The 14077-nt window shown below is 47.4% G+C and overlaps 1 protein-coding gene across 5 annotated transcripts in view; it reads left to right on the forward strand.

Annotated features, from left to right (window-relative positions):
• Positions 1–14077, forward strand: part of LOC121530944 (smoothelin) — a 78441-nt gene that overhangs the window by 59270 nt on the left and 5094 nt on the right. For 3 of the 5 annotated variants that reach the window (XR_006661973.1, XM_041836338.2, XM_041836339.2), the window contains exons 10-18: positions 737–810; positions 11063–11239; positions 11539–11614; positions 11965–11994; positions 12988–13170; positions 13276–13338; positions 13474–13549; positions 13711–13866; positions 13944–14070. Coding sequence is in view for 4 of the 5 variants with exons in the window: in XM_041836338.2 (XP_041692272.1) it covers positions 737–810; positions 11063–11239; positions 11539–11614; positions 11965–11994; positions 12988–13170; positions 13276–13338; positions 13474–13549; positions 13711–13866; positions 13944–14070 (962 nt within the window). In the remaining variant the exon portion in view is untranslated. The remainder of the gene's footprint in view (positions 1–736; positions 811–11062; positions 11240–11538; positions 11615–11964; positions 11995–12987; positions 13171–13275; positions 13339–13473; positions 13550–13710; positions 13867–13943; positions 14071–14077) is intronic. The other 2 variants (XM_041836340.2, XM_041836341.2) reach the window with 1 other exon arrangement.

The raw sequence follows: 14077 nt of genomic DNA on the forward strand, positions 1-14077 counted from the left end.
GACCTCTAACCCAAACAGTTTACTTAAGACCCTGCCTGGAGCAGGACTATTACAGCACCCAGTCAGCCTCTGATTACCCCTCCCCTCCTCCCAGACCCTCCGACAGCTCCACTGGGCTTCTTCAAGAGGCCGGCATTGTTGCTTTTAAGCCTCATTTGCTCTAATGGCTTTGGGGTCTTTTTTTGGAAGCTCCCTGACTGACTGAAGACAGGCTTGGATAATGTCTAGTTCTCCCAGCAGCTCCTATCAACAGTCCTGGCTGAGTGTGCAGTACAGAAAACTGGAACGGATCAAACAGGCACTTCTGTTTTATAGCTGCGGTTAAACTGACAGAGATGCTGTCTTATGATGGCCTCCAGCTTACTGTGTGGGGGTGTTAGTGCACTGGTCACATGAAAATGTGTGTATACATACAGAGAGGGATGGAACATGAGTGTTTATATTAGCGGCGGCTTTGTCCATAGTGTTACTCACTCGTTAGATATGAGACCTCCCATCACCATGGCAGCTCATGTCAGTGAGTGATGGCCCCCTCAGCACACTCAGGGACATGGGCACATCATCATGTCCAATATACAAAAATATATAGGCTTAGGGGCCTTAAGTCCATTTAACATTTTAATATTTATGGATACACACTGGTGGTGTGCTGTGACATTGTTTTTAAATGACAGCTTTTGACATTTCAGCTCCATGTAAGTCTCTTCCTGTATGTCTCCCTCTCTCTCCCTGGCAGAGTTGACCCTGGGCCTGAGAGCAACCCCCTTCAAGATGTCCTCCTCCAGCCTTACCACCGGATCCTCCTTCAAGGTAACTGTAACAATCCACTCCTCCTGACCTGGCAGATAGACTGGGTGTAATGACCATAACATAACCTGTCAAACCTGAGTTCTGCATGTCATGCCTATAACAGCTATCAATGTTGGACTGTAAGTTGAACAGTCATGGTTTACCTCTTGCCTTGAAGTTTCAATTGCAACTTAATTTGATTGAATTAAAAACCACAACCCAAAGGCCCCTAAAGGCAAGTGCCTCAGATGCTGATAGAGAGATTTTTTAAAGTGTACAATGTTTATAGGGAGAGAGGGGTCACATCTGTCCTTGTATGATAAACATACAGTGAGGGATGTGCACTGGGAACTCTTCACATTCTCTTTCTGTCCCATCCCTCCTGAGATGCATCTCTAGCCACTCAACTAGACAAGGACACAGATTCTTCATATTTTCTCGTACCCTAGAAAACCCCTGAGCCCTTCTACCATTAACCGGGGTTCAGGCACTTTGATTGGTAGAGAGTCATCAGGTTCATTGATGATTGGTGCTGATGTCTCCAGTCAGGTGGGTTAGGGTTAGTTGAGGTGGTGAGCAGAGGGAAGAGACCACCCATCCCCTCCCACCCCAGGCCCTGCAGTGCCCTGACCTCTCAGAGGGTGAGAGTCAGTGTCCTCAGGGTGCCTACTCTCCCCTCCTTCCATTAAGGAAAAAGCTCTGTGGTGATTGAGTGAATGGAGGGTATGGGAGAAGTGTAGTCTAGTTTACTCACTCATTAATGGTTCTGTATTCCACCCCCCATGGAGGGTGGAGCAGTAATCTGGTTAGGGGATCAGGGCCGGGCTGGGAGGACGCTGGCTGGGCCTGGGAGTGGGGGGGGACTGTCTCCATCAGTTAACCCTGCAGTCACACACATCCAGACAAATACACACACAGATGGGTGGCTCTTACACACAGACAGACTGAGCCAGTCGGACCGAGAAAGAGGCAAGAAGGCATTCATTCATTCTGCAGAAGATGAGGTGTATGCTTGACTGAGCTAAGCGTTATCAGGAGTCAGGACAAATAGGTAACTACAGTGGAGAGTGATTAGAGTTTAGAGTTTAATATGTCTGTGTGTATGTGATATATTACGATTAAATTTAAACTTTTCCAAATATCAGTGGTGAATTTTGGTGCCTCATGTGAATGTCATGGATAGAACCACTACATACCGGTATGTCCACTTTTTATTGTTTACAGGTATTAAGACCATGTGCTGTGGTTTAGAATGTGTACTTCTGTAATCCACACTGTTTGTGAATAAGATCACAAGGCCAGTGTTTATTTTTGTGTAGGCACGCTGGGGACTCTTTTCTTTCATCCCAAGCCACCAGCATGGTGCTCTGGATTATAGCATGGTGTATCAGTTACCGTTACTTAAGCCCTAAATTGTTATTATGCTACTAATGCGATTGTTATACAGCGCTGTCAGGGGTAGGGGTTAAGCCTTTGAACTTGACACATGCAGCAAAGTGTAACACGCTGTACTTTCTGCTTGCATTGGCATGTTATATTAGCATATTAGCAGGTAGGTAATGCAGACACAAACGTGGGTGAACAAGCAAGCAGAAAGAACACTGGTAATGACTGCCGCATGAGGTCTCATGTCTTCCATGATTACTGTGAGGATGGGAGAGCCACCGGTGGGCCTCCTCACTCTCTCCCTGGGCTCTGAAAGTGAGCAGGGTCCCTGAATTATCCTGCCGTCAGGCTTATTCGGTTATTAGGCAATCGTGGAATTGTGGGAGATGCTGGCAGTCGCTGTTTTCACTCTGAGTTAGTATCAAGCAGGGGAGAGTTGGGCTGCTGCACTGTAACTCTTCCCTGGGCCCAGACCCCACCACCTGTCCACACAGTCTCTCAGGCCCATGGAAGTTCAAGGGTGCGTGACAACGACGTTACCAGGACCATGGACTTTGTCCAGGATGATGGATTGGCTTCCAGTCCCACCATCAACATGCATTGACAGCAATCCTCATTCACATTCCTCTGTCCTCTATTGGATTGTAGGGTTGTCTGATGTATACACACTGATGAAACAGTCCTATTATGGATGTCTTGCAATCAGAGATTTGTGATAAGAGGGTTGTTTTGGATTAGTTGGTCTTTATTGGTGTTTGGTAAAGGAGGCTACAGACTGTCTGTGATCTGTGTGGGTGGTCCTCTGCTCCTCTCTGGTGGTCTGTCCTCAAAACAGTTACTTAATGACGGCTTACTTTAGGTTGAGATTAGTTTATAGACTGGGATAATGCAGATAGGGTAGCATTGAGTCTGGGCAGAATAATAAAAATGCATCAACTCTGAAGAAAGCGAGCAAGAAGCATGTGAGGGAGGTAAATTAGTGATGGTAAGTAGAGAACATTAAAAATAGGAAGCATTAAGGATAGAAATGGAGGGTAAGTAAGATCGACAGATGGGTAAATAGGGCAGACAGTGAAAGAGGGAGGATGGAATATTGAAAGAGAAAGTACGAAAGGGAAAGGTGAAAGGTGAAACGGAAAGTGAAAAAGAGGGAGTGCTGTAAAGAATTGCTGCCACCCACCCGCTCATCTCTGTCACCCACGTCCATGCTGTCTGCTGCCCCCGTGCCCTCGGATATAAATAATGCCATCTCTCTGTCTCCGCGGCGATGACAGACAGGCAATAAGTAGATTTCCCACGGGCATGGAGATCACAGCAGAGCCTTGGGTCACGCTAGTAACACTGTACTGGGTTATTTGGCCACTGTCCAACAGTGAATGATTAACTGTCAGTCCTGGCCCCTTACTGTCATATAGCACACTCATCTCCCTATTGGCAGCCTGAACATACTCTCTGAACATGGGCTACCCCAACCAGCACACATGTGCCCCATTGTATGAACTTTGTAGAGGAAAGGAGAAGGGGGGAGAGAGAGGAGGACTGCCTATTTTGGAGATGATCCTGATCTGTGGAGCCATGAAAGTCAGAAGCAGTGTGTTACTGTTTTATCCCTGGAGGTTTATGGCCATCTGGTTTAAAGCTGTGCTCTAAGAGCATTTATCCCATTGTGCTGTTCTTCCCCTGCAGTGGGGCCAGGGTGAAGTCCCAGACGAGCTTGATTGGTGCGTTCTGGATAAAGCTGCTAACTCCATTTTTAGACACTCGTAAATAACTGCAGAGGGGTCACAATGGCCAAAGACATTCTCACGTCTCTGAGACACACAGAATTAATGTCTATCTGATTCACACAGGCGTGCCTTGGGGCATAAATACAGGCACTTGCTTATTAAACATATACAGAACATCTAGAGATATAGAGAACATCCACACATGAACATTGACATGCACAACACATGCTCTCTCTGTCTCCGACTCTCTTTCTCGTTCTTCCTCTCCCACACACATGCTCAAATACGCACAAACAAAACGGACTGTTTTTTTGACAAGCACACACACAAACCTTGTCAGTGTTCAGATGCCGCTCTGTGTGTGTGTGCCAGACTAGGGTGATGTCCTTGACGGAGTCTGACCCACTTCTCCTGGCATGCCTGGCCACAGTTTCTCTGGACAACTCCCTGTTCCTGGAAGCTGCTCCGCTCTCCTTTAAACCCAGGAAAACACCACTCTCCAGGGTCAGCACACACTATCAAGGAATACAATGAATGACGAGGGGTTTGATGAAACCACCATGTAAAATGAATAAAACTGTTTTGAGTTCCGATTGCTTGTTTTCAGTGAACAGAGTTTAGTTGAGTATCTATTTGAATAATATCTCATTCAGTTTTAGCTATATTACTTAGTCAAGCACCATTTAGGTGTGTGTACCAGAGGTTAAGAACAACATCACTTGCAGAGGGCATACCTGTGTTGCGCTAACCTTGTTCACCTGATATACTGTAGTTTGAGCTATTATGCACACCTACAGTACTGTAATATTCTGGAATTGGTATAAGCATTCGATACACAAACAAACATACTGGACGCACATATTCTCATGAAGACACATAGACTATTCTTGACAGACAAAGCACTTGAAGCATGCACACGTAACAGCAGCTGGTCAGATCACTGTGATATTCTATCAGCAAGTTCCAAAGCAAACACACTGCAGAGAGCAGCTGGCCTTTTCCAAGAGCCTTCCCTACAACCAGGGTCAGCCAGAACCAGGTTCAGGTTTTCTATAGCCCACTGCATTCGCCACCCTCCGTCTCTCTCTCATGGCTCTGTGTGCTTCTTAGGTTCTCCTTACCCTTGGTGGCCTGTCCTATGACCTGACCAATGCAGCTCAACTGACTCATGATGTCAAGCCTGAGAGGCTGCAGTTTGTCAGAAACCGTTTTAGGGGAGTGAAACTAGCTGAGCCCTCCCAGTCGGCCAGGCCCAGAGCCCCATCCAAACACCCAGTTGCCTGCCAATCAAGGTGTGAAGGACAAGGGCTCTAAATAAAAGGGGAGTTGAGGGAGGTAGGGGAGAGAGCGTTTCTGAATTGATGCCACCAGTATTCCCCCACTGGCCCCCACTAGTCCCCCAGGCCCTGACTGGCTCAGTGGAATAATAGACTGGTCCAGTGATAAATAGACATGTCTATAGCACCTGAGGGAAGAAAAGGTGGTGGGGGCCTCTGCTGCCTTAGAAACTGTATTCCTTGCATGCTCATTGGCTGTCTGGGACCAGGTCCCTAAAGAGGGGAGATTTGTGGGGGGTATAAAGAACGAGAGTTGTTTTGGAGGGTTTCTATAAACAGGCCGACAGAGAAAGCCTACTGTCCTCTTCTCCCAGGGGATATATACTCAAAAACTCAACACCCAGCGCCCTTGGATGGTTGAACTTTTAGAGCCTGATTCCAGTACTTGGTTCCTAGCGATGAGTTGAAAGAGAAGGTCTTTGCATCTCATTGTAACAGGATCGGACCTTCATTGTGACTGGTGATATTGAGAGCAGTTACCCACCATGCCTGGCATGAACCTAGACTTCCTGTCGGCCTCAGAGGCTCCACAGCCTCTGGTGGGCAGCCCAGACAGCCTATGTGTGGAGTCTGGTCTGGAGAAGGTGATCGGGGACCTGCTAGCCCAAGAGCAGGCTGAGGAGGAGGTGGGTGAGGGGGCCGAGTGTGGGCTAGAGCTGACACTGCGCTGTGCCGTGGGGGAGATCCACACTGACCTGCAGGCTTTTGGGAAGCGGGTGGATGCACGGCTAAAGGAGGCTGCGGAACGTGTGGCTCCTCTCTCCACAGCTCTGGCAGCTCTGCAGGAGGAGAACCTGAGGCTGCGTATCCAGCAGGAGAGGCTTGCCCGCCAGGTGGAAGCTCTGTGTCAGGCCATGGGGCAGCCTGAACCCCCACCTTACACAGCCTTTGTCCCGGAGCCCACACCCAATGACCTCCAACTTCCATCCAGCACACTCCTCAGCCCTAAAACACCCGATGGGCTAGACTGGGAACCTGAGGCCGTCCCTGTCCCCCACCGTCCCACCTTTGCCACACGTCGCTCTTCCTCCACCTCCTCTCTGATAGGACTAGGTGGCATCTCACGTAGCAACAGCATGGTACGCCGCTCTCTCTCTGGCTGAATGGACCCCCTCCCGCCATCATATTTATCGTCATAATTTCCAGCCTTTTACTCTTTACTGACGCTCTCTTCGCTATCCCTCTTTGATATTTACCTCTAATCTGACGTCTTGAATAACACATTTTCCCATCTCTCACTGGTACTAATGAGCATCTGATCAGTCTAGATTTGTTGATGGTTTTATTGGCTGTACTAGTGCTTCGCTTGACAGCTTCAGTCTGCAGATTAGAGCACGTTGTCAGTGTCGATGGGTAGTTACATCTCAGTTTTGGTTATCATGGGGGTATCATTGTGTAGAAGTGGATTTACCCGTAACTAACCAGCTTTATCTGCATGCTTTTCTGTAGTCCCTCCTTCTTTCCTTCTGTCTTTTCCCACCCTCTATCATGAGGACAATTCCAACAGGTTCTCTTATCATCCCACATCATCCCCTCCCATCCACAATGCATGACCTTCTCTCTTTTCTCTCACTCTTTCATGCCAGCTCCTCAATCATTGTCTGTTAGTGTGTCAACTGTGTTTGTCACTGATGTGCTTTAATTCCATTGGGTGGATGATGGGGTTTGTGAAGCTGCCCTGGCAGAACCTGGCAGAGTGTTTGTTTGCATGTGTTCCTGTTTGTGTCCGTGTTCTGTCAGGGGAAATGTGTCAGGGGACACACTTCCTGTGCTGTGCTGGGAGGAAGTATCCTGTTTGCTGTCATTTAATCTTCTGAGTAACAGCCTGGTCATGATGATAGCCTCTGGTCTACTGCCGAAAAACCCTGGGCTCCTTAAGTTTCTTTGGCACGCTCCTCAGAAGAAGTCCCAAACATTGTGTTGGACTTGTGGCTCAGAGTTCGCACTTCACAGTGCTCCTGGTCAGATACTGAACCATACCCCTCTCTGTGGCAAAATTATGGTTCACAGCCTGGGTGCACTCTCTGAATACATCTCAGGTGTGTAACACCAATGTCACACCATCTCCAATCTTCTAGAGGCAGTCAGAGTGATCTTGAACCCTGCAGCCTGTTGTAGTCCAGGTCAAGAAGGTCAGCTCTGCTCTGTTGTGACTGGGGTAAAGGGAAAGCCAGCCAAAGAGCTGTGAACTTAGAGGCTCTCTTTCTGCCCTCTGTTACTTACCTTCTAATCGTTCTAATGGTATTAAACACAGGTACAGCTAACACTGATAGGCTCTGAAACCTGCCGACCTCTCTGCTGTTTTGGTCATGAGTGACAGTGTTGTGTGTGTTGATTACATTTTAAGGGATATTGAAGGGTATTTATTTGGTATTACCTGTAGTTATTCAGCTGGACAGGGTTCTTAGGCCTAGTAATGCTCCCAGTCCAGCTGGTCCTGTCCATCAGCCTCTCCAGGCCCAGGGAAGCTGTTCTCTTTGAGTTCAGCCATGTCACAGATGGATGACTGGGGTGCATGGAGGCTGACCTTACCCGACCCCTACTCTTCACAATGTGGTAGTATACAGATACACTTCTGCCTCACCAGCTTACATAACCTAGTCCTGTAGGTCAATACAGACACTTTCAATGGCATAATGTTAGACACACCAGACACCCTTAGCATATGTCCACTCTCACGCTCATTAAAGAAACTGGAAACCCATCTTTCTTCCCAACATTTAATTATTCATCATATATGCAGTTGTGTTTCCCCAGTGCTTACATAACCTAGTCCTATAGGTCTATAGACACTTTCACACACTGGCATAGTGTTAGGCACACCAGCCACTCTGAACATGAGGTCCACTCTCACACTCTCATAGAAGAAGAAAATACAATATGTCTCCCTAGGGTACGATAACTGTTACCCTAATCACCAATTAATTATATAACCATTTAAAGTGAATCTGTCCTCTCCCTCACCCTTAACCCCACCATGGCCACACTCTCTTCCAGTGAGGCCTTGTTTGTTTGGCAGGGCCATGTCCAATAACATTCCACTGCGGTCAAGTGGCTCTCACTAGGACCTGTCCCATGGGTCAGACCCCTGAGTCTCAGTCCAGACCTCCAGAACCAGAGGCCACCCTGGATCACACAGCTCTGGCTGTACTGGGGCTGGGTGGGCACCCTCTCCCTGGCTGGACTCTCTGAGAAGAGAGAGGGGGTGGAGGGTGGGAGCTGATGGGGATAGTGCCAGCTGTCTGGGGCTAAATCTGGACCTGGACTCTGTTACAACAAAGGCAATAGTCTAGAGGCAGACCAGCCCAGCCTCTATAGTCTGCAGAAGGCATGTGGCACCATATGGAAATCTATTTGAGGTGTTATCTATAGGCTTTATGGCCACTTAAAATACATGGTTAAAAAGCCAGACAGTGGTATCTTAATGGAAGACTATGCTGTGTTTATGTCCATGTCCCATCTCCTTTCTTCGCTTGTCAGCAGCGGAGGCACACAAAAACCCTACATCTCTCTCCTGACTGTTACAGCACTGACTGAGTGCGCTATCTGCTTCTGGACAATGTGATTGTGCTTTTACAGTGATGTAGTGTGTATAGTCCTGTATCTTGTAGGAGGATGGAGCTGGTGTCTATCCTACACAGTTTACATTAATGCAGCTCTCCGGGCCCATAGCCAAAGTAGTGCTTTACCGCTGTGACATGACATGAGCCCTCTGTTCATGGAAGCCTCGTACTGTTTAGACCGACTGAGAGGGCGTCAGTCAGAAGTGGTCAGTGAAGGGTGAGCTAACTGTTGCTTGGCAGGGTATTGTGCCCCCTGCTGTACAGTCGTGGTCAATAGTTTTGAGAATGACACAAATATAAATTTTCACAAAGTCTGCTGCCTCAGTTTTTATGATGGCAATTTGCATATACTCCAGAATGTTATGAAGAGTGATCAGATTAATTGCAATTAATTGCAAAGTCCCTCTTTGCCATGAAAATGAACTTAATCCCAAAAAAAACATTTCCACTGCATTTCAGCCCTGCCACAAAAGGACCAGCTGACATCATGTCAGTGATTCTCTCGTTAACACAGGTGAGAGTGTTGACGAGGACAAGGCTGGAGATCACTCTGTCATGCTGATTGAGTTAGAATAACAGACTGGAAGCTTTAAAAGGACGGTGGTGCTTGAAATCATTGTTCTTCCTCTGTTAACCATGGTTACTTGCAAGGAAACATGTGCCGTCATCATTGCTTTGCACAAAAAGGGCTTCACAGGCAAGGATATTGCTGCTAGTAAGATTGCACCTAAATCAACCATTTATCGGATCATCAAGAACTTCAAGGAGAGAGGTTCAATTGTTGTGAAGAAGGCTTCAGGGCGCCCAAGAAAGTCCAGCAAGCGCCAGGACCGTCTCATAAAGTTGATTCAGCTGCGGGATCGGGGCACCACCAGTGCAGAGCTTGCTCAGGAATGGCAGCAGGCAGGTGTGAGTGCATCTGCACACACAGTGAGGCGAAGACTTTTGGAGGATAGCCTGGTGTCAAGAAGGCAGCGAGGAAGCCACTTCTCTCCAGGACAGACTGATATTCTGCAAAAGGTACAGGGATTGGACTGCTGAGGACTGGGGTAAAGTCATTTTCTCTGATGAATCCCCTTTCCGATTGTTTGGAGCATCCGGAAAAAAGCTTGTCCGGAGAAGAAAAGGTGAGCGCTACCATCAGTCCTGTGTCATGCCAACAGTAAAGCATCCTGAGACCATTCATGTGTGGGGTTGCTTCACAGTTTTGCCTAAGAACACAGCCATGAATAAAGAATGGTACCAACACATCCTCAGAGAGCAACTTCTCCCAACCATCCAAGAACAGTTTGGTGACGAACAATGCCTTTTCCAGCATGATGGAGCACCTTGCCATAAGGCAAAAGTGATAACTAAGTGGCTCGGGGAACAAAACATCGACATTTTGGGTCCATGGCCAGGAAACTCCCCAGACCTTAATCCCATTGAGAACTTGTGGTCGATCCTCAAGAGGCGGGTGGACAAACAAAACCCCACAAATTCTGACAAACTCCAAGCATTGATAATGAAAGAATGGGCTGCCATCAGTCAGGATGTGGCCCAGAAGTTAATTGACAGCATGCCAGGGCGGATTGCAGAGGTCTTGAAAAAGAAGGGTCAACACTGCAAATATTGACTCTTTGCATAAACTTAATGTAATTGTCAATAAAAAGCCTTTGACACTAATGGAATGCTTGTAATTATACTTCAGTATACCATAGTAACATCTGACAAAAATATCTAAAAACACTGAAGCAGCAAACTTTGTGAAGACCAATACTTGTGTCATTCTCCAAACTTTTGACCACGACTGTATACAAATCCTCACTCTCTGAGACAAAGACGGAGGAGCTGGAGGGCCTGGAGGGGCATGAGGGGTGTGAAAGTGTACATGCTCCCCCTCCCACCACCGAAGGTTCCAGGAAGTTTTCCTGAAATCCTCCGGTGCTCATTCTGTCCTAAATGTCAGCAAGCCTCTGTGTCTTTTCTGTAAACACAGCTGTAGGGATTGATGGATCGGAAGCCTCCCTTTTTTGTCTCTCCCCTGGCCTGGTGTGTCCTGGTCCTATGGTTTGTCATCAGCTTGGGAATGGTGTTTGAGTATGATCGACCTCCAACGCTACTGGGCTTTTGTATGTGTTTATATATGTGCTGCCACTGACATTGACCCTTAGCTAAGGATAAAAAGATGGCCATGGTTTTCAAACTCACAGTCTAAAATGGATGACAATCCTTATTTAAAAGCTGTATAACCTGAAAATAATCCATAATTCCCTCGTAGATGGCCTCAGAGCCAGTGTTTGCAGTGGAGCCCTCAGTGCAGGTGGCCTGCTCTCAGCCCCCGGCTGCTGTACCCAACGGCTCCTCTGCGCCTCGGGCCAAATTCGAAGAGTGCTCCAGAGAACTGACCGCAGAACAGCTGGCCGCCATCGACGATGAAGAGCTCCTGGATAAAATGGTACTTTCCCCTCCCCCATATCACACACACTCTTAGTCCTTAAATCCCCAGACCTAGATTTGTTGGAATCTGGTCTTTTTGTGTATTATTGAGGGGTTATATCTGGTCTGCTGTGAGAGTTTACATTTGGAATGGTCATACCCTTACATTTCGGTCTGTGTGTGTGTGTGTGTGTGTGTGTGTGTGTGTGTGTGTGTGTGTGTGTGTACTACACTGTGTATGAGTGTGCTGTATGTGTGTATTTGGAGCTATGTAACAGAGTTTGTCTGTAGACCGACCCCTCTCATTCTTCCCCACAGCTGGATGAGTCCAAGGACTTTGAGGAGAGGAAGATGATCCGACAGGCCATGAGAGATCTGCGTAAGAGGAGGAGAGGTGAGAGTGACCACAGCCAGACTAACAAACCTCCTGTCCATTCCCTCTCTCCAACTTCTAGCACCCCTTTCTCAATCTCTCACTCTCCACTTACCTGACCACTCTATCCCTCAACCAAATTTCTTCATTTACTGCTTTTTTTCATTCTTCCTTCCTTATCCATTTCTTTGTTCTTTCTTCATATTTTTTGCCGTCTTTTCTTCATCATTGTCTTCCTTTTATCATTATTTTAACTGCTGGGTCTCTCTGCTGGTAGATGACCTTCATCAAATCTAGTCTGCATTATGTACCTGCCTCATCTCTCGTCATTTCCATCCACTTATTTTCACATTCTCGCATCCTGCTCTCAGAGGCCGAACTGGGATGTAAGGAGGAAATAGGTAGGAACGTCCTGTGTGTTTGTGTGGACTACAGTGAGGAAAAAAAGTATTTGATCCCCTGCTGATTTTGTACGTTTGCCCACTGACAAAGAAATGATAACATTTTTGACATGCGTTTTTCTGGATTCTTTTGTTGTTATTCTGTCTCTCACTGTTCAAATAAACCTACCATTAAAATTATAGACTGATCATTTCTTTGTCAGTGGGCAAACGTACAAAATCAGCAGGGGATCCAATACTTTTTTCCCTCACTGTATATTAATACAGTATGCATCTGTGTTTGTCATTTGTCAATGTCCGACTTGGTTGTATACCCTCATTGTCAACCATACTGTCCTACCAGTGCTGTTATTGAGCTTGACGCTCATCATTGAGTTTTCTCAGTGATACACATTGATCATGAACTGACCAGCAAAACACGTGAACATGGGGAACCTGTATGGTGGACGATGAGGGATATGTTAATACGTCTGTTGAAACGCATGAGTCATGATGTTTGTACATGTTTGTGTGACTACCCAGCACTCACCAGGTTGCCATATGTGATATATCAGGGTGACACGGCACATTAGGGTTCACTCACTGCCTCAGGGAAAACACACCTCAGGTTGTTCCACATATGGCTGGCTGGGTGCATAGTGCTGACTGCTCGTTGACACTCCAGAAAGGACTCAGAACTCGGTGTCAGAGAAGGTTCCTTGGGCTCAGTAGCTCACCACCCAGTTTATCCCTGTATTGCCCTTAACCCTAGCCAGTAAATGAGAGACCTGAGGAATATAGTTCAGTGATAATGAGAGCTTTACTGTGGGTCTGGGGCATAGGAAGGTAAATGGACAGGTAAGACTGCTAGAGCGCCGAGGCATCGGGTAGCTGTACTGGTGTTAATGTTTAGTTTAGCTTTATAGCAGAGAGGGGCTGTCAGCTTGCCTCTTCTCCTCCCTCTTTTTCCACTGACCTTCTCCCTCCCTCCGTCCCTCCTGTCCTCCATCTCAGACCAGAGAGAAAAGGAGCGGGAGTGTCGTCTTGCGGAGCTTCGGCAGCAGAGAGAGGAGCATGCTCAGAAGGGTCGTACGGGAGGAGGAGGAGCTGGAGAGGTGGTGATGAGGAAGGTGGAGAAGTCAGCTGATGGCTCCACCCTCAGCCAAGTCACCAAGACAGACCGCTTCGCCCAGTCTGGTAGGCCAATCATACACCATGTCTTAGGCTGACAACATTAACAGTGCATGATCTTCCCAAGTCCGTTGAAATACTTCAAATGTATTTCTATGTTTGTGTGTCTAGGTGATGGCAGCAGGACAGCTCACAGCACCATCATGGAGGCCAGTTATGTGAAGAAAACAGACGGTGAGTCAACACATCTTCCTCCTAATTTAAATCAGCATTTTCTATCATCATCATCATCATTTGATTACTATCACTCTTTTCATCCATATATGGTGTTGTGTGATCTCACCACCATCACCTCCCTGTGTTCTCTAGTGGGGACAGTTCAGTCCAAGTCCTACAGCTATTCCTCCTCTACCTCCAGCAGCAGCTCCACCAGGAAAGTGGGCAGGTGAGCGCTGAACCCATAGATGCAATATAATACTGTGTTGTATTGAATTCTGTGGCTGAACCCTCCTCCTCAGCAACCCCTATAGGATTAACTGATATTGTGTTGAACAGTAATTTACCCCTTCTCTCTCTTCCTCCCTCCTCCCTTCTTCCATCCATCAGTGTGTTTGACCGCGAGGACGACTCGGCGTCCCGTGCTGCGGAGCGCCGGCAGGCAGAGAAGCGCAAGGAGCTGATTAGAGCCCAGACTCTGCCCAAGACGTCCGCCGCACAGTCCCGCAAAGCCATGATAGAGAAACTGGACAAGGAGAGCGGAGGGTAAGGATAGAAAGAACTGAGAATAGTAAAGAAGGAGAAAACGTCAATACTAACATAAACCAATCCCCCTTCTTCAGGCCAGGAAATAAAGCAGTTGCCAAGGTGAACACGGTCCAGCGCTCAGCTAGCTGTGTGGTGCCCAATGCCAACTCCATCAAACAGATGCTGCTGGACTGGTGCCGCGCCAAGACCCGCTCATATGAGGTGAGCC

Source organism: Coregonus clupeaformis, chromosome 18 (assembly GCF_020615455.1).
Source record: "Coregonus clupeaformis isolate EN_2021a chromosome 18, ASM2061545v1, whole genome shotgun sequence".
NCBI lineage: Eukaryota > Metazoa > Chordata > Actinopteri > Salmoniformes > Salmonidae > Coregonus > Coregonus clupeaformis.